Source organism: Gobio gobio (genome assembly GCF_949357685.1).
Source record: "Gobio gobio genome assembly, chromosome: 16".
NCBI classification, from domain to species: Eukaryota; Metazoa; Chordata; class Actinopteri; order Cypriniformes; family Gobionidae; genus Gobio; species Gobio gobio.
This window is the reverse complement of record NC_137109.1, coordinates 6072620-6093727: the sequence shown is the minus strand read 5'-3', so window position 1 is coordinate 6093727 and position 21108 is coordinate 6072620. Positions and strand designations below refer to the sequence as shown.

At 39.2% G+C, this 21108-nt stretch overlaps 1 protein-coding gene across 2 annotated transcripts in view; it reads right to left on the bottom strand.

Annotated features, from left to right (window-relative positions):
- The window catches only part of gria3b (glutamate receptor, ionotropic, AMPA 3b), a 213026-nt gene that overhangs the window by 61497 nt on the left and 130421 nt on the right, over positions 1-21108 (bottom strand). For both annotated transcript variants that reach the window (XM_079838982.1, XM_079838983.1), the window contains exons 8-11: positions 20962-21066; positions 15153-15260; positions 11094-11300; positions 3750-4123 (exon numbers count right to left, since the gene is read on the bottom strand). In XM_079838982.1, coding sequence (XP_079695108.1) covers positions 3750-4123; positions 11094-11300; positions 15153-15260; positions 20962-21066 — 794 coding nt within the window. The remainder of the gene's footprint in view (positions 1-3749; positions 4124-11093; positions 11301-15152; positions 15261-20961; positions 21067-21108) is intronic.

Below are 21108 nucleotides of genomic sequence, written 5' to 3'. Positions count from 1 at the left end.
TAAATGGAGGAACAATGTGAATAATCGTACATCTCCGTCACAGATGCCTGTGAAGTGCTGCAGTAGGACTTCTCAAACAATAAATGAATCAGGTGAATGAGAAATTCATAGAAGGAGCCAAATGAGAATATGTTGCTCAGCTAATCCTTTACAAAAGAACAAATTAAAACTAGAGCTGTGTCGGCATAATCTTTCAAACGTGAAATACTGGCATTAGCCTCAAAATTAGAGCTGTAATGTGTATAATGTGCTTCGTCTGCAAAGTCCCCTATAGAAGCGCACCGTGACGCTTATATCACTGATATATAGCATGGTGTTGAATGACAATGTTCATGTACACGAGTAATCATGTATTTTGACTAATGAATGAATTCCCATAGATTGATGGATATCGATTTACAATCTGATGTCATGAAAATCTGGGATGTTTTTCAGTTAAATCTGCTTTGAGGACCCCAGTGTATCTAAACCACTGATCTATATAATGACTGGACTGCTCATCGCGTTCTGTGAAGACACCGGAAGTGTTCAGGCGGCCATCTTACTATTCCCATCATTGACTCGCAGCCAAAACATTTACTTATATATAAGCTTTACGATATATGTATGTGATTTAATTGTCACTTCAGATGTTATGTGTAATGTTTATGGTCTTTCGGAGAGGATCAGTCATATATTGAAATCGTTGATCTGGGTGTGTATACTGCTTTCGACACAGGTAACTAACAAAACACGTGTAGGCTATGTAATTATGGAGGAAATATTAAACATAACATATATCTGTGTTTACCTGCACTGGTAAAAATGATGTGTTGGATTTACTTAAAATATATATGCACCATTTTTGCATCACACTTTTTAAGTAAACCCAACTTGGAATAATTTTACTTAAAATTAACAAGAAAACCTTATTTATATGTACTTAAATAGTTGAGTTCACTCAACATTCTTTACTTAAAAATATATGTAACATGCAAGTATGTGCAAGTTGTGTTAACTTAACATTACTTAGTAGATTCTATCGTGTTACATATATTTTTAAGTTGGGTTTACTTAAAAAGTGTGATGCAAAAATGGTGCATATATATTTTAAGTAAATCCAACACATCATATTGCACTATATTGTATTCAAATTCAAAATTTGTCATGCATCACAGATATTTGTCTGAATAAGTTATGATACATGTATTTCATTTCCTGATTCTCTTAAAGACAACGCACATTTATGGCGTGTACAGTTTCCATATGAGTAAAGTGTTGTGTATGCCATGTTGTTGAATTAATTATTCATTTAGCCATCGTTTAATTCATGAGCTCCTTCAAAATGCATGCCGTTAACGAAATCATTGTTGAAACATTTGCATTTGGCCTACTGTATGAATAAACACAACACTACAGCACAATATGAATACATAAACACGACAGTATAACGCCATTCCAGGTTACAAGGCATAAATCTTTACTCTGATTTCAGAATGCGCACTTTTTTAGTACAAATGCGTTCGTCAGCTGTTCACTACTGTAATGAATATGAACGTAACATTTTAATAAGCAGAGGAAATTCCCGGCACAATTACAATTAGGACGTTTGTGTTGTAAGAATGTACAGAGAGACTTCAGATATAAAAACGGTGTCGCGTTAGGCAATGTTTTCTCTGTAAAATCATATCATTTCCTAATGATCCAATAGAACGCGTGAGCTTGCTGGGGAAAACCAATTTTGATTTAGTTTTAGTCATAGTCTTTTGACTAAATTGCCATTTAGTTTTAGTCATATTTTAGCCACCTCAATTGTTTTTAGTTTTAGTCTAGTTTTAGTCGACTAAATCTACAGTAGTTTTAGTCTCCTAAAACCTCATGAGTTTAGTTAAATTGTAATACATTAAGTATTTAAGCATTACATAACCGACTGTCACCTGAACTGACATTTTGACATCATTTTGTTTTTGACATTAAAAATACACGAAAGCTCAATTCACTTTTTTGTCTGTTTTTTAAAAACATCTATACAGTTTTTATAACTTTGTATTTCTGTTTTAGTTAGTAGGCCATATCAGGTTAAGCGAACGCTTCAAATTAGTTTATTTATTTTTTAATTTCAGTTAACATTTATTTAATTTCAAGTAATGAAGTTTTTTTTAATGGTTTTAGTGAACTATTATAACCCTGATACTTTATTGAATATGTGTCAAATACTGGTCTTTCCTCCTGACTATAAATTAAATACAGTTTATTGTTTAACCAAAAACAAATATATAATGCGTGACTTTTAATTATAAACAAGCTCGAAATACACATTGACTCTTATTTTGAAATGCGCCTTACTATTGCAGTTGCAGGAGCTCATTCAAGTTCAGGAGATAAAATATGCATTGTTAGAACCGTCTAAAACATATTACTATATAAACATCGTAAAGTAAACATTGTCATTATTCATCAGCATTAGTTCATAAACAATTGCCTGGCATAAATGTGTGCTATTCATTGATTGTGAGCCGCTCTGGAGCTGGATTGGGGATGCGTGAGCCGTGTTTTCCAGCCGTTAGATCAGCACGTTCACATCAAATGTGCGCATCTGTTACACAGGACATCAGTTCTGACTGGATCTCTTCCCTAATCGACCCTCCCTAAAATTTTCGTCTCATTTTTATTTGTTGACAAAAATGACAGTTGATTTTCGTCATAGTTTTTGTCATCCAACACTTTTTGTCAGTGAAAAAAGGTTGTTGACGAAAATTATTCGTCAACGAAATTAACACTGATCATGAGCAATCCAGTTCTCTATATAGATCAGTGATCTAAACCAGTAATAACTGTGCAAACCCTCATATCCCAGTCAACATTTCATAATGGGACCAGTGTAGACACGATATGGGTTTGTCCATGTTTCATGTCAGAATTCATCTGAAAGCACAAACCCATTTATGGCCCATGCATACTGGGGATAATTCAGATAATGCCGACATATGAATCCTCAAACTCAGACTCAAAAAAGTAGTTTCAACCCAAATTTGGGTCAAATATGGACAAACCAAGCCATTGGGTTAAATTTTTTAAAATACATTTTTTAACCCAACATTTGGGATTGTTCATATTTGGCACAAATTTGGGGTTGAAACAATGTAGAAATGATATAGGTTTGTCCATAGTCCGGATCTATCTGAATTAGCCCATATTGGGACAAACGCATTTATGGCCAATGCATATTGGGGCTAATTCAGATAATGCCGACCTATGACCCATGTGGAGCCCACTCCTCAAACCCACACTCGAAAAAATTGTTTCAACCCAAATTTGGTTTAAATATGTACAAACCCAGCCATTGGGTTAATTTTTTTAGTAAAATTTTGGTCCCACTTTATATTAGGTGGCCTACTATGTACTTACATCAAAAAATAAGTACAATGTACTTATTGTGTTCATATTAGGGGTGTAATGGTACACAAAACTGACGGTTTGGTACGTATACCAGCTGTTTTACAAAATTGCTTTTTATTTATTTTTATTATACAATGGTTTACTGAAAAAATAATTGTAAATGAATTCAATTATAACTACAGTTTCTTAAAGATAATGCTGTAAACTATATAGGGAGGCCTTACTTACAACAGTTGGGTTTGTTCATATTTGGCCCAAATTTGGGTTGAAACAACCCTGCGTTTTTAGAGTGCATATCGTGGCTCCACCATGAAATGTTGGCCGGTGGAACCCATTTTTATGACTATAAAGTGACAGGACGAGGCACCAACCTTGGTGAGATATCACAGCCCTGCTGCATGAAGGCCCCAAGAGAGAACCACAGGCTGTTAAAAATCCCAAAGTCATTAGGCGGGTCTGGAGGGGTCTGGGGGTCTTTGGCTTCATCAGTCTCATCCAGGTGCCACTCGTAGGGGCTGAAGCGGCTCACGAGGAACAGCACCACACTGACGCCGATGTAGGCGAAAACGATACACATCCAGATCTCATATGCCAGAGGGTCCAGGAAGGAGAACACACCCGGCTTGGACTTCTGAGGTTTCTTGATCATAATGGAGATGCCCAGACTCATGAAGGGCTTTGAAAAGTCAATGACTTCCTCTCGCACGAGTGTGATTGTTAACGGTGCGACGGCTATATCTGCTCTCTGGAAACGGGGACATGAACAAAATGCGTTAGTGCAGAACCAGTGAACAAACAAGCAATGCAACAGAACAAATATATATTTACAGATGTTAGCAACGCATTCACATTTCAGACGGAAGGTTTGGATGCAAATCCACTTCGATCTGTATATTGCAAAGGGTCTTAACTCTTTCCCCACCAATTTTCCGTGTTTTCACTGTCATGCGGTACGGTTACGCTACTTCTGAAAGAGTAGAGGAGCTCCAGATTAAAACACAGGAAAAAATGGAGCAGAAACGAGCGATAAAAGCATTGCTTATGCATGTTGTAGTCTAGGGGAAATTATTTTCTCAGCTTTTTGTTCAAAATTAAATTAAAGTGTTGATCAAAAAGAATGCATGAAGATTTGATATATTGCATGTTCAGATATTCATACAACAAAATATTCTGTGGGCCATGTAAGCTTTGTGAAAATTATCAAAAATGCTGGCGGTGGCTGGCAACTTTAAAAAAACAAACGCTGACGGGGAAAGAGTTAATGCAATATTCAGTTTTTATCCCAACAATGTTGGTGGATTACTGTTGTTTACCACAGACAAAATTAAGTTTGTAAAAAACAAGAACCACAATAACAGCAATATCAGAAATAATTTAACCATCTAGTGGTCTTCTGTCATTTTAAACCGAAAAGTTCATACAAAAAAAAGTCATATATAGTGAAGATTATGCAATGTTTTTTTTACATTTCTGTACCTGAAATTAGACCTGAAGCACTTCATTCTTAGCACTGTTCTCACTTTATGGCTGACTGTTCACTTGTATTCAATAATGTTTTACATTTATGTAACCTACTAGCCACTTGTAGTTTTTGCGGTAGAATATTCGTTGGAATCAAGAATTGTGAAATTTCTACAATTTTGGTTGTTTATTCATTAGGTCAAAATGTTACATCGGTCAAAACAATGAAAAAAAAGAAGCATTGCCCATTATGTTCTTTCACGGTCTATGGACCCCCTTAAGTAGCCTCGGCCACCCCATGGATAAAAGTCTAGTTCTGCCACGGGTTTCAAGCTCCCAAAACGCCGGATCCGTGTGGACGAAACCTCGATACGATACTCATTTTTTTAGGTATACAGCTAAACGTGTCTCCGTGTGGACGGGGCCGACATTTCTTTTCGACTAAAGAAAGACGAGAACATCTTGGACGAGATGGGGGTGAGTAAATTATCATTTTCATTTTAAAGTGAACTAATCCTTTAATATCCTAATGATTTTTTGGCATAAATGAAAAATGTATCATTTTGACCCATACAATGTATTGTCGTGAGACCACTTATTTGTGCTAATGTTATTTTCTGTGTTGTAACAGGAACATTCTATCAACATTTGGAGGAATCAATCTGCGACAGAATATGACATCTAGAGCTCAAACGGGGGACATTTTGTGTTTTCTCAGCCCTGTGCGGAAGGAAAAGGGCATTCACAGAGACGGGACTCTCACCGCCTCAAAAGGCTTTTGACGGCGTAGCGCAGAAGTGACAGCCGAGCGTTCACTTGACTAGATAGCAAGAGTCCTGCTAATTTCTGTGACCTGCAGTATCGGGCGACAAACAGAGCGTAATCGGAACAAGCAGGAGACTTTTGTTGGAGAATCTTTTCAACGCTTCCCTTCTCATGCTTCACATAATGTTGCTGTGGGAGCTGCAGATATGAGGCAGAGCCGCTTCCCACTTCCCATAATCCTCAGAGGCACTCTGGCATGAGCGTATAATAAAAAGGCAGTGAAAGATTTTATCTCACATGTGTCCTCAGCCAGGAGGACATTAGTTATGCAATCAGGAAGTATAAGGTCACGGAAACTGTGCAGGTGAGCGCTGGTTATAAAAGCCTCTACAAATATTAATATCCTTTTATCTTGTGGTTGTAGTGAATGGAACTCCGGTGTACTGTCTCAATAAATCATATGATCATTTGCATATAAATAGCTAATTAAGAGTCTACCAGAAGTGATTTATCAGCGAGGAAGAAATATGCCTCAAAACTCCCAATATCTTAGATAAATAATTTCATGTGATCTTTTTAGCAATGAGACGAGCGCAGGTAAATCCACTTGGCATTAAAGCAGACCTGTTGATAAAACACGGAGAGAGATGAAACAACACTGCCATGTCAACTTAACTCACTTAGATTTCATTTAGGAGAATCCCAGAGGAGTCTTATTCATTTATTTTCTTATCTGCTCATGGCAAATAACGGAGAAGCAATCCATGAGCGCTGTAGCGTTTCTACATCCGGCTTATAAAAGCACACGGCGGATCCACTGTCAGTGTTTAGACAGAGCTGTCAATACTGTGAGGAAACTCTGATGACAGGACTGGATCATGTGATTATGATATGATTATAGCATCAATCAGTTATTTAGCTTCACAGGCTACTCATAATCTACAAGAACAGTAAGTGTAGTAAAGCTACACTCTAAAAAATGCTGGGTTAAAAACAACCCAAGTTGGGTTGAAAATGGACAAACCCAGCAATTGGGTTGTTCTAACCCAGTGAATGGGTTGTTTTACAGTGAATGGGTTGTTGTAACCCAGGGAATGGGTTGTTCTAACCCAGGGAGTGGGTTGTTCTAACCCAGCGAATGGGTTGTTCTAACCCAGTGAATGGGTTGTTCTGACCCAGGGAATGGGTTGTTTTAACCCAGCAAATGGGTTGTTCTTACCCAGGGAATGGGTTGTTTTAACCCAGTGAATGGGGAATGGGTTGTTTTAACCTAGTGAATGGGTTGTTCTAACCCAGTGAATGGGTTGTTCTACAGTGAATGGGTTGTTTTAACCCAGAAAATGGTTTGTTTTAACCCAGTAAATGGGTTGTTTTAACCCAGTAAATGGGTTGTTTTAACCCAGTGAATGGGTTGTTCTGACCCAGGGAATGGGTTGTTTTAACCCAGTGAATGGGTTGTACAAACCCAGTGAATGGGTTGTTTTAACCCAGCAAATGGGTTGTTCTTACCCAGGGAATGGGTTGTTCTAACCCAGTGAATGGGTTGTTTTAACCCAGAAAATGTTTTGTTTTAACCCAGTAAATGGGTTGTTTTAACCCAGTGAATGGGTTGTTTTAACCCAGCGAATGGGTTGTTCTAACCCTGTGAATGGGTTGTTTTAACCCAGAAAATGGTTTGTTTTAACCCAGTAAATGGGTTGTTTTAACCCAGTGAATGGGTTGTTCTGACCCAGGGAATGGGTTGTTCTAACCCAGGGAATGGGGAATGGGTTGTTTTAACCCAGAAAATGGTTTGTTTTAACCCAGTAAATGGGTTGTTTTAACCCAGTGAATGGGTTGTTCTGACCCAGGGAATGGGTTGTTCTAACCCAGTGAATGGGGAATGGGTTGTTTTAACCCAGGGAATGGGGAATGGGTTGTTTTAACCCAGTGAATGGGGAATGGGTTGTTTTAACCCAGTGAATGGGGAATGGGTTGTTTTAACCCAGTGAATGGGGAATGGGTTGTTTTAACCCAGGGAATGGGGAATGGGTTGTTTTAACCCAGTGAATGGGGAATGGGTTGTTCTAACCCAGTGAATAGTAAATGGATGGTTTTAACCTAGTGAATGGGGAATGGGTTGTTCTACAGTGAATGGGTTGTTTAACCCAGTGAATGGGGAATGGGTGGTTTTAACCCAGTGAATGGGTTGTTCTGACCCAGTGAATGGGGAATGGGTGGTTTTAACCTAGTGAATGGGTTGTTCTAACCCAGTGAATGGGTTGTTTTACAGTGAATGGGTTGTTCTAACCCAGTGAATGGGTTGTTTTACAGTGAATGGGTTGTTCTAACCCAGTGAATGGGTTGTTCTACAGTGAATGGGTTGTTCTAACCCAGTTAATGGGTTGTTCTACAGTGAATGGGTTGTTCTAACTCAGTGAATGGGTTGTTCTACAGTGAATGGGTTGTTTTAACCCAGATAATAGTGAATGGGGAATGGGTGGTTTTAACCCAGTGAATGGGTTGTTTTAACCCAGATAATAGTGAATGGGGAATGGGTTGTTTTAACCCAGCGAATGGGGAATGGGTGGTTTTAACCCAGTGAATGGGTTGTTCTACAGGGAATGGGTTGTTTTAACCCAGCGAATGGGTTTGCTTAAAACAACCCAATTGTTGGGTTTGCAGAGGTGTAAAGAGTACCTGAAAACTATACTTGAGTAAAAGTACAGAGACCTTACAGAGAAAATGACTCCATTACAAGTCACCAATGCCAATACAACTTGAGTAAAAGTCTAAGAGTATCTGATTTTAACAGTACTTCAGTATTTTACTCATACTAAATATAGGCTCAATGATGCACTAGTCCTTGACACCTGAGAGTCATACCAGTGAAAATAAGAAAACAATTGATTTGTAAGATGAGAAATCATATTTATTTACTAAAATCAAAATGAATGGAACACCTCAATGTTGCAAGGTCGAAAGGTCAAAGTCTCAGTTAAGCTCAAGTGCACAAAAGGCCACGAGTAACCCAATATCCTTCAGAAAGGATATATAGCGTCAATATAGCGGATAAATAAAACAATGTTAAGTAAAAGTAAATAGTCAATGCCTTCTTGCACTGGGTGTGCTGGTTTCAGCCTCATCACTGACTGCAGTCATGAACTAGCGATTCATCAACTCCCTGCTAATGCACTCGCATTGACGTAAAGTGTCAAACTTAAGGGCGAGTAAAGGCAAACACACACGATATAGAGCCTGCGATGCCCTTAGATGGCGATAGCGCTTCTTTATAGCAGAAACAAAATGCTGCAGAAAAAGGTAGTTTCCAATGCAAAAAGTAATGTGTAATTGCATTACTCAACACAAATGTATTGGAGTACGGTAACACTTTAGAATAATGGTCATTAGTTAACATCAGTTAATGTATTAACTAACATCAACTAACCATGAGCAGTACATTTGTTACTGTATCTTTGTTAACGTTAGTTAATATAAATCCAGCTGTTCATGGTTTGTTCATTCAGTGCATTAACTAATGTTAACAAGATTTTAATAATGCATTAGTAAATGTTGAAATTAACATTAACAAAGATTAATAAGTGCAGTTCATTATTAGTTCATGTTAACTAATGTAGTTAACTAATGTTAACTAATGACCATTATTCTAAAGTGTTACCAAAAGTACATTTACTAATGTAGTCAGGTAGAGGGTAAAAGTTGCTAATATCTTTGATATCCAGGTCAACTACAAAGTAGCCAAAAAGATACTTAAGGACAGTAACTACACTCTAAGCAATTTGGTTGTTTTAACCCAGCGATTGGGTTGTTTTAAGCAAATATTTAACCCAACTGCTGGGTTAAAACGACCCATTCACTGGGTTGAAACAACCCAATTGCTGGGTTAGTCCATTTTCAACCCAAATGCTGGGTTGTTTTTAACCCAGCATTTTTTAGAGTGTAATTACATTTACTTAGGGCAGGGGTGTCCAAAGTCCAGCCCGCAGCTTGTCTATTAAAATATATTATATGGTCTGCCACGGATAATTAACAAATCGTGCAGTTTCACGATGTCAACGCAAGGTGGCAGTACTAGATTTTAGGCCAGGGAAACAGCACCAAAAGCGGAATGAAAAAGCGCTACTTGTGCTCTGGGCAACTCGCAAGCTCAGAGGCCCTGTCCCAAATGGCACCCTAAACCCTCACGGTCTTCCTCTGAGTCCGCACTTTCACGACGTAATGCCGCTTTGACTGTTGGGAGGAAGTCCGCTGTGTAACCTGCAGAAGTGCGCATCGAAGGCGCATATCGACCCTTCTGAGACCTAAAATGACAAATGGGACACCCAGCGGTCTCATGGACTTAATGGACACACGCACGCAGCGGCCATTGTAAGTCCACAAGACCGAAAGTGCACATGAAGTGCCCCATTTGGGACAGGGCCTGACTCGATCACGACTAAACAGCCCGTGAGAAGTGTTCTAGTTCGGCGCAGAGGTCTTTGGTACAAGCTACAATCTCTCTGTGATTTAATTTAATTTAAATCCAGTTAGAAAAGTGACCGGCCCCCAGGTATGTCCACACCATCGAATCTAGCCCCCTTTTAAAATAGTTTGGACACCCCTGACTTAGGGTGACCATATTTTGATTACCGAGAACCAGGACACTTGGCCCGGCAAAGAGATGTTGAAAAAAAAAGAGAAGTTTACTCAAAGATGCCTTGTTAATTTCAACACTTTTAATGTATTGTTTTTAACCCAGCATTTTTTAGAGTGTATAATTCGCTACACTACAAGCTATTAGGAAAAAGCTTAGCATTAATGAATATATATTGTAAGGCCATTCTGTGAGATAACCTTTGGCTAAATCAGATAAATATATCCGTCAAAAGGTCAAAGAAACGTCTGTCCTGACTATCAGAGCTGAAAGGGGGCCACTTTTATGCTTGATGGTTCCACGGTGGTGACATTTTTCATTTGATCTCTTTTCCCCCCTTCATTTTGAGAATAATTTGAGTATAATTTCCAACGTTAGCACATCAAAACCAGGCAATCTCTCTGGCTGATGGTAAGGAAATTGAACAGATGAGGTAGCCTAACCCTCATGCATTTTGTATACGGTCTTCATTCTTGAATGTCGGCTCGGGGAATTGGAAGTGATTTCTCTGGGTTTTCCTCCATTTATAGACGGGGAGCGCTTTGACAAATGCAAAAAATGGCGGGGCTGCCGAGGCGCACTGTGAAAAATGCCTTTGAGATCCGAGGAATCAAAGCAGTGCATGCTGGGAAGGAGCATGTTTAAAACACAATATCGCCACCAGGCACTGTCTGGCTGCGGTTATAGCTGAATGACACCCAGACATTTCCAGTCAATTTCCCCACGCTCTTCACCACGAGCGGCGATGCTCTTCATCCCAGCCCTTCTATGATAGCGATCTCTCTGTAGGTTCATGAATAAAAGAGACACCTGCGGAAGCAAAAGTTAGCGTTTCGCTGTGAGATCCACTACTCACCCCATAGACTAGTTCACCCACCATCCCGTTCCAAGTCTTGGTCTCAGGGTCGCGGGCGCCATATTTTCCGTCCATGACTATGGACAGTCTGTACTTAATCCCAACGTGTTTGGCAATCTCAGAGGCTAAATCGACACAGTAGCCTTCATACTTGTCATTGCCTTCCAGATGCATGTGGTTTTTCTTGTACATCACATACGGTGCTTCCTGTTAATCAAACACACACTCATTTATTACCATCTTTGCTTATTGCTTTCATTGTCTGGTGTCACAGGCACCAGAGCCCATTGGCATCTTACCAGTCACAGGCATGCAGGCATGCTGGGATATCATGACTGTGCATTCATACCCACCCGTTCTCACACACACACAATCCACCAAACTGGAACACATACACGAGGAAGGACAGAAGCATCAGACGGGGGGGTTGCGGGACATTGATCCACACGTGGCCGTAGTCAGAACGCTTCAGCTCCTTCAGGCCCTCTTTACACCTGATATCGGTTTCTAGTGATCCAATCGCAAGCGGTCAACGAATTGTCGTCTACACCCGGGGCCTGTACCATGATGGTAGTTTAACAAACTCAGGGTTACAGGATTAGTTTTGAGTTGACAAAACCAAACCAATCTATTCAGGCTTTGTTGGCCCCATGATGCTGATCATCAGCTTTCTCTGATGGCTTTGATCCTGAGTTTAGCTGTGACATCAGTATTGAACAGCCAATCACAAGCTCTGTCAAACGGAGATTCACTTCTCTCTTCTGCAGAATATTACATGATTGAGATTTTAAACTAATTTACACAGCAAGAAGAATAGAGCCGTCTATGAAAACTTTACTACGTCAATGCAAGTAAAAGTTATGAAGTTAGTTTAGTTGATATATAGAGAGAATTGAACATTTAAGCTCACATGTAGTCATTTTTATAGCTTTATTTATTGATTTTAAAGCTTATTTGTATGACCTTTGGCTATTTATATTCATTTTAGCTATGTGCCTATTAATGATTGATTAACTAAAATGATACATGTGTAATTTATTACAGGTATAATTACATATATGATATCTAAATCATTCAAAATTATTATTATTATAAATAAGCATTGTTAAAAGCCAGACGCTTTAGTCTTTAAAACCATTTGCTATATGTAGTGACCTTTAATTTGGAGTAGAAAAAGGGGGAGTGGCTTTATTGCATCAGAGGTGTGTCACTTTGCTCACAGCTGATTGGTCCAATTTCAGTTTGAGATCTCTTATCCAGAACATATCCTGCCCTGGAGCAGGTTAGCCGTGGAGCGTAAGCTACTGTGGAGATGAAAAACTGCTAAAAGCCAAACCACTCTAATGGTATCTAAAACCCAGGATTGGCACAAACTAAGCTTGAACATATCTGGCTAGCCAGCTAAACCGGCTTCATGGTATAGGCCCCAGGTGTAGAATCTGAGGGTCATATTTTAACGATCACTTTTAATGTGCACTTAGGGTGTGTCCGAATCCACTTTTGCTAGTTTAATGAGCAAGGCTCATGGTCCAAAAGGGTTGTGCCTCGTCTCTTAATGAGTCATGAGTGTGTTTTGAGCGTAACATGCAATAAACCAATCAGAGTCTCATCTCCCTTTCCCTTTAAAAGCTAGTTGCGCTCGCACCATGGCGGATTCACTATTTACATGTGAGCGGAACGAGTGAACGCTTCTCCAGAGAGGAATCATTTTATTTTAATATTTTAAAATGTGTGTGCGCTGCTGCGCGTCCAGAGTGTACATGCGCTGTGCACCCGCCTATAGGCGCATATCAGTAACACGCCCTAATAACACAAAAAATACTGCGCTATTGACTTTAGACCAGTCGTTTTCAGTTCCTCAAAATAGCAACACACCAACAATGCTCCTGGACACACCTGGTTTTCAGACCAGACACCCATGGGCGAACAGATGTGCGCGAGGGCATTTGATATTCAAACAATGTGACGCTGGACATGAAAATGATAACTGCGTCAGGCTAAAACTAATATCAAATAGCAAACAATATCACTTTCTGCTTAAAATAAGCCTAGAATGCAAAATAACAAGCCTAATTAAGGATAGTAAGAGTCATTTTCAAGCACAAACGTAACAAAACCTAGTTAGAAAAAGTTGTAATTTCTGTATAGCTACGGTATAAACAGCATTGTAAAATACAATGTTAAATAGTTTTATTTATCATATTTTGTTTTATTTTTGTAATGCGTGAAGTCATCATTTTGGAATAATATTGTTTGCATGTAGGCATCAACTACTAAACTTTTTTTTTGTGGGTTTGGTGAATAGTATTAAAACCAGATCAAAAACCCTAATAATCAAACTAAATCACAGTAATTATTAATGTTAATAATAAAATAGGAAATCCACAACAATTAAAACAAATGTATGATTCCCGTTTTTTTTTTTTTAGATAGATATTATTAGATTTAAGTGATATTTTGACCACTCAAATAGGAAATGTCTCAGGTTTCCATTGCAGAAATCAGGTCACCTTAGCTTTGAGGGGTCTAGTTTTGATCTTGGTCTTGGGATCAAAACACTTTAGATGGATGATATCGGGTGTAAACGAGGTCTGAGACAACGGAGGAGCATTGGAGACAGGTTCTGATTCCCGCTTTCACACACACACACACGCGGCCGTGGTGCAATATCCCAGGGGTCTGAGATGCATTGGCATAAGTTGAGGGTGACAGGTGAGGTAGGCAAGAACGTATGAAGTGAGAAGGAATCCGATTCATGAAGTAAATGGCAGTGACTGCAGAGGAATCATAGTGTTGATTCATATTCAAGCACGTTATATATGCGGCAGAAGCCGTTCTCATTCCAACAGAAAGAACACTGAACACAGCCCTGCTAAAAAGACCAGCATGAATTGCAGGCTGATTTATGCCAGGTATTGCCGTTTCGTAGTCGACTAGCATGGTCATTCTGGTGATGCCGGCTGACAAGTACTGGTTTAGTGCTAGCACCAGCGCACCAGCGTGTCATGCTGGGGACCAGCATCCAAAAACACAATATATGGTCTTTTCAGTAGGGAAGCGAAAACAAAGCCATCGTCAGAATCCAAACTCAAAAAGCACTTTGTCGGCAAAGGAAATTGTGCAAGCTGGTTTTATCCTCTGTTTCAAACACTGCGGCAGCGGCTTGCTTTTTTAAGCACATCATTATTACCCAACAATATGGCTTCTCGCAGAGAGAACGCATCCCATTAGAGTCAGAGACAATTAGGGTACCAGTGGGTTAGCGATGGTTTGTTTGTTCTGTGCTGAATGTATCCTCTCACCTCATCCTTTGTGCGATTGTTTTCCTCCTGAATCCCACTGATGGAATAACCGACAGCTGCTGGTTTAATTGCTCGCATTCAAGTCATTTGAAAGACTGACCTTGGTTTTCGGCGAGACAAAACAATTACGAGCGATCGCTGTTTTACACGGGATGATGTTGTGAGCATTGATTCGAATTCCTCCGAGATGCGCCAATTGGAGGCTGGCGCTAACGCTAACGTCGTTAGCCACGGGAGATGAAGTGATACGTCAGCACTGAGCAGTCCTCCGGTCAATGTAAAGTGGATCTGCGCAAAGGCCTCGTGTACCTGGCCTCGCTCGAATACACTTGCCAGAGGCCAACCATCGAACCCGCCTTGGTCGCCGCGGTAAGCGTTAGCGTCTAGCTCGTGTGTCATTGACCATTTACTTGATGAGTGGAAACAAGCCTTACCTACGTATGCATTGAATGTCTACTTTGATGATGTCAATGTAAAACCATCATACCTAATGCCGTTATTGTGATGTCACTGCTACGACAGGCCACTGATATATGGGAAATCAAAATGCTTTGACACCCACACGGATACAGTTGAAACACTCATGCGCCGCTTTTCCCCGCGTTCGACTGTTTCAACGTGTAATGAGTGGATGGAAAGCAACACAAAAGAAATGTACTTCTACCCGCCCAGGACAGAATGTATCAATCTAGGAGTCAACACCATGACCCTGATGGGCAGAATATGCGACACGTTTAAAACGTCATGGAGCGTGTACCATAATAGTAGTGACCACAATTGTTCGGTTTTCCACTGAGGAGGAATCGTTGGTGAACTGCTGATCCATTATATTAACAAACCGCTCAAACTCGTTCCAGTATCCGATCTGCAAAGGGAAAACGTTCATGTTATTATCAAACAGCAGATTTTTTTTTTTACTGCATCAATGCTAACTAGCAACCCCCCCAACCCTTCTGCTCGGCTAAGGAGCTGTTGTGGATGTGTACTCTCATAAGATTGTGCTCATTAAAAAAGTATTAGGTCTCTGTGCTGCTGCTGTTATTGCCTGGAGTTAAACGAAAAAGGCAAATTCTTGGCTGACATTTGTTAAATGGGAAGAAAATGCTTATGGTGGAATTTCCAGGGACGCGGAGGCTTGGATGTAATTCTGTTCAACTGAAACTCGACTGGGTTGGGTTGTGATGCTTATCACAAGGGCTGTGCGCTGTGCGTTTCCCCTTTTGTTTACCGGTTGAGTGGCATGTGTCAGAACCGTTAGCATAGCGTTAGCCACTAGGGAATCACTGAGGTGACACTGCAGACGAGTCCAACACAGTCTTGTACATCACTTCTGACAGTCACTGTCAATGTGCGTCTCCTTACCGACCCTGACCCCAGCTAACCTTAGGCTAAACTACTCTTATTCACGGCTATTGTTGCTGTGATGCTAACCAAAATACTGCTGTTAGCTCTCATGAAAGCTAATGAATGCTGGTTATTTTGATTCAAGCTGCTGTTGGTCATTGGTTTTGTAAACTGTTTTGTTTGTGAATAGTGGCTTTAAAGGAGTAGTTCACCCAAAAATCCCATAATTTACTCACCACCAAGCCATCCTAGGTGTCTATGACTTTCTTTGACACAATTGGAGTTAAATTAAATGATATCCTTTTTCCTTGTTTTCAAATGGCATTGAATGGCACCCAAGTTTTTGAAGCCCCAAAAAAAGTGCATCCATCCTTCATAAAAGTAATCCATACAACTCCTGTAGGTTAATAAATGCTTTCTGAAGTAAAAATATCCATATTTATAACATTATAAACTATAATCACTGGCTTCTGGCAGCGGTCGTATGCAGAGGATAGAGCAAAACAAAATGCTGGTCATGAATTAGAAGTCCAAAACGAGAAGTTTTAAAGAGAAATGTTGGAGGATTTCAATATAAGAGAATATCGTCGGGTTGGAGGTCACCTTTCTGCCGGAACTCGACTTTCTCATGAACCATTTCCAGAAGCCAGTGATTATAGTTTATAAAGTTTTAAATATAAATATTTTGTACCCACTTTTTTATTAGGTGGCCTTAACTACTATGTACTAACATTTTAATTACTCATTTGATACAATGCACTTACTGTGTACATACATGTTTTTACATTGTACTTACAATTTAAAATATACCTGTATGTAATTACATCTGTAATTCATTTCTGTAGTTACATTTGTAATTACACAGTTGACACTTCCCTTACACCAAACCCTACCCTTAAACTTACCCACACCACCACACCTGTCCCTAACTCTATCTGTATCCCACCTCAATATCAGCAAAGGTGTTTTGCAATACAATTTGAACACAGTAAGTACATTGTACTTATTTTTTGATGTAAGTACATAGTAGTTAAAGGATTAGTTCACTTTTAAATAAACTTTTGCTGATAATTTACTCACCCCCATGTCATCCAAGATGTCCATGTCTTTCTTTCTGCAGAAAAGAAATTAAGGTTTTGGATGAAAACAGTCCAGGGTTTTTCTCCATATAATGCACTTCAATGGGCTACAAACGGTTCAAGGTCCAAATGACAGTTTCAGTGCAGCTTCAAAGGGCTTTAAACGACACCAGATGATGAATAAGGGTCTTATCTAGCCAAACCATCCGTTTCTGTGAGAAACCGAGCAGTATTTATGCTATTATTTTACCTCTTAACAGAGGAACACGATCGTCTCTGAGCTCAGCCATTACTTCAGGAAAGTGAGGTCAAATTAGATCGTGGTTATAGATATATCGTTAGTAGATGCCTCATTCTATTGGTCCGTGCAGTCGCTAATGAGGCATCTACGTATACTTCTATGACCACAATCTAATTTGACCTCACTTTGCGGAAGTTATGGCTGAGCTCAGAGACGATCACGTTCATCTGATAAGTGGTAAAATAATAGGATAAATACTGTTCGGTTTCTCGCAGAAACTGATCTTTTCGCTAGATAAGACCCTTATTCATCGTCTGGTATCGTTTAAAGCCCTTTGAAGCTGCACTGAAACTGTTATTTGGACCTTGAACCGTTTGGAGCCCATTGAAGTCCATTATATGGAGAACAACCCTGGACTGTTTTCATCCAAAACCTTAATTTCTTTTCGACTGCAGAAAGAAAGACATGGACATCTTGGATGACATGGGGGTGAGTAAATTAACAGCAAAAGTTTATTTAAAAGTGAACTAATCCTTTAAGGCCACCTAATATAAAGTGGGGACAATATTTTTCTTACAAACCCCATCACTTCGCCTTTATTATGCCTTTATTAACCCCATGGAGCCGCATGGATTACTTTTATGATGGCTGGATGCACTTTTTGGAGCTTCAAAACTGACATTATTCAATACCATTGCAAAACTAGGAAAAAAGGATATTATTTAATGTAACTCTGATTGTGTTTGACTGAAAGAAGAAAGTCGGTCACGATTTTGACGGGCAAATAATTTGCGCAATGGTTTTATTTTTTGATCAGCTGTTTGTGTAATGAGTGCTTCCACACCAAACTGTGGCAGAAAAACAACATTTATTTTTTTCGCTTCAATTACCTTTTTTTTAACACTAGCGGCGACAGAAAAGGCTTCAACCAATCACATACAAGGAAACAAAGGTCACGAAATGTCCAGTTGATGTCATTAGCTAGGTATCGCAATTCTCATGAGATTACAGCTATAGTTGTAGTTAAAGGTGTACAGATGCAGCTGTGTTTGCCCACTGTAGGCTACAGACAAAGATAACTAACCGTTTGAGTTAAAACTCGTTGTTGTTTTCTAAACCTTGAGTCCGCGTTTATGGAAAGTGAATGTGTTTCCTTCAGTATGACTGAGGCACTTAAATGTTTACATTGTGACTCAACTGGAAACAGCTGCTCCGGATCGATTGGTTCCCTGAAGTGTGTGTTTGTCTCGTCAGATGTGGTGCTACTGTCTCTAGAGGAGCTCCTCAATTGTCCCACGGACATTTGAAAGTAAGTGCAGAACCAGCCATAATAAAGTTTTAGCTCCTGTACAAAATTAGCATACTCCCCTTCAGACTCTCTGTTCTTTAAGACTTGGTGCACACAAAACCTTCTTTTCGGTCTTTTAACGAAAATGAAAAGCTTGTCTTCACTGGATGATGAAGTGTCCTTGTTTTTTTTCAGCTGTCACCGCAAATTTTTAGGAATTTTGGAGCTCTGAAACGTCACAAATGTCGCAAATTCGTGCCGCGGCTGATGTGAATGGTTTTGAAGCGAACTATTCAAACACAAAATATTAGTTTTTCCGCTTCGCTTTTTTGTTTTGCATCCGGTGTGAAAGGGCCTATATACACCTAGGATGGCTTGAGGTATTAAATTATGGAATAATTTTCATTTTTGAGGCGAACTATTCCTTTAAAGACCCCATGAACACTTTCCTGTATTTCCTGTTTTGATGTATGTCTTGTTGAAAATGGAAGTTAGGACATGTTGGAGGGCTTGTCCAAGCAGTTTCTTTCACAACCAGTTAAGGCAAGACACCACAGGCAAAAAGTAGCACTTTCATGCACCAAACATATATTCTGAAGGTTTTCTGAGGGGATTTGCTCATATATCATTCACCTGATTTATATAACATTGTATGTGATTAAAAGAGATATCCAAACTCATCCCTGCAAGAACATCTAACGCTATTATGTAAACAAAATGAAAGCCTGGCTTTATCCAATGTTCAGATTTCAGTTCTGGAAATGCATGCATATTAGAGCCCCGCCCAACATTATTTTATGAGATAATTTGCATATTAAAACATAGAATTTCAGAAAACTTGCTTTACAAAAATTTACGTCATAATGTACTGTGATGTCCAGTATTAACTGGGGGACTATAGTGATATCTATTTACATGTGGTGTCTAGCCTTAATGGTTGTGCAAAAAAAAAATCAAATATGAGTGTCAACATGCTATTGGTAGTTATGCTGCCTTCACGTGTGATCGGAAATGTTCTTCTTCCCACTTCGGAAGTGCTTTTTTGTCCGAAGGAATAGGAACTATGGAGGACACTAGGGTTTATTCTTGCTTATTTATTGGGAAAATCTTATTAAAGCCAAAATAATATTGGCGTGTCTATTTACAGTTTGTCTTGTTGGCAAAGGCTTTTTACATCAACTCCACTCACCAAAGATTAAAAAAGACGTGTGCCATTAAACATCTGCAGTGGCGTAGGCTTTGAGGAGTATGGCGCGTAAAAAAGTAGCTTTTGAACGTGATCAACACTGAGATCGAATCCGCCTTTTGCCAAACTTGCTCTTCTCCCTTTTCCCATCACATATCAGATTGGAAAGGCATTTTTTGGTTACACTTTATTTCGATAGTCCACTTTAAACATTCTACTAACTATAAGTAACTTTTCAACTACATGTCAACTAACTGTCATTAGAGTATTAGCTGACTGTCAGTAGACTGGTAGGTTATGGTTAGGTTTTAGGGTTCGGGTTAGTAGAATAAGTTGAATTGTAGTTGCCAAGTTACTTATAGTAAGTAGAATGTCTTTTGGGGGACCAACAAAATAAAGTTTTAGTAAATAATGATCAGACAGTCTACAAATACTCTAATGACAGTTAGTTGACATGTAGTTGCAAAGTTACTTATAGTAAGTAGAATGTCTAAAGTGGACTATCAAAATAAAGTGTTACCCATTTGTTATTTTTATTTTTAAATGCTGAGTTTAAATAAAGTGCCTAACGAGTGATTAATAATAAAGTATTTATTGGGTAGGGTTAGGGGTAGGTGTAGGGAGGGCATATTGGCAAATAGCCGTTGCCAAATAATACTTAGTGTCCCATTCATTGACAACCATATAAACATTCACCGCACTATCTAGATGGTCAGCTTACTGATGATTCTGGAATATATGTCAAATGCAGGCTATTTTCGCTGTGTGTTATACATACAATACACTTCAAATAGTTATTCATATATGTAAATATGTCTTTATTATTACTTTAATGACAAGACAAGGTGATGTAGCGCTTGTGAAAAATACTAATAAAGAATAGCAGTCACAGCAGCAATCGTTCAAAGTTTATGGCCCAACTCGGGAACTTGGGTAGCAAAATTATCCCCGAACATCCCAGTGGTAAATACGACTTGAGAGGGCGTTCATGTCCAATTTTCAACTAGGAAACTCGTATTTACACTAATTCTGATAGCACGTGAAGGCAGCACTAGTAGCATGGAGATTAGCCATCAATACTTTTGGTCTATTTTAAGACTTTATTTCTATATATCAATCAAAGTTTATTTGGCCAGACTTTAGGAGTAAACTAGCATACAGATAACCTCAAACCTAAGAAACTGAAGCCATTTTTGGAGGGCAATTTTGGCAATGAATCTGTTCCCCTTCCTAGACAAGACAGCTCTAGTTTCCTGACATGCACAACTTTTTTTTCCTTTACAACTAATACGCTATTTATTATAAAATGATTGAGCTCATTAGTCTAAAAAACGAGTGAATTGAAGTCTTGAAATGGCCATGATTTGAGTTCTTACATGGATCTTACAGAGTTTACACAGCAAGTGGGCAGATTTCCTGCTGACTTACCTTTCTTGGTCCCCCTGTTTTCATTTCATATACATCAATAGTGTAGTTTGATCTGCGACCAAAGCTGTCAAACTGGATATTGCCGGTCATGCCTTGCACCTGGACCTGAAAAACAACAACAACACAAGGGTCATTCCTACAGTTGGG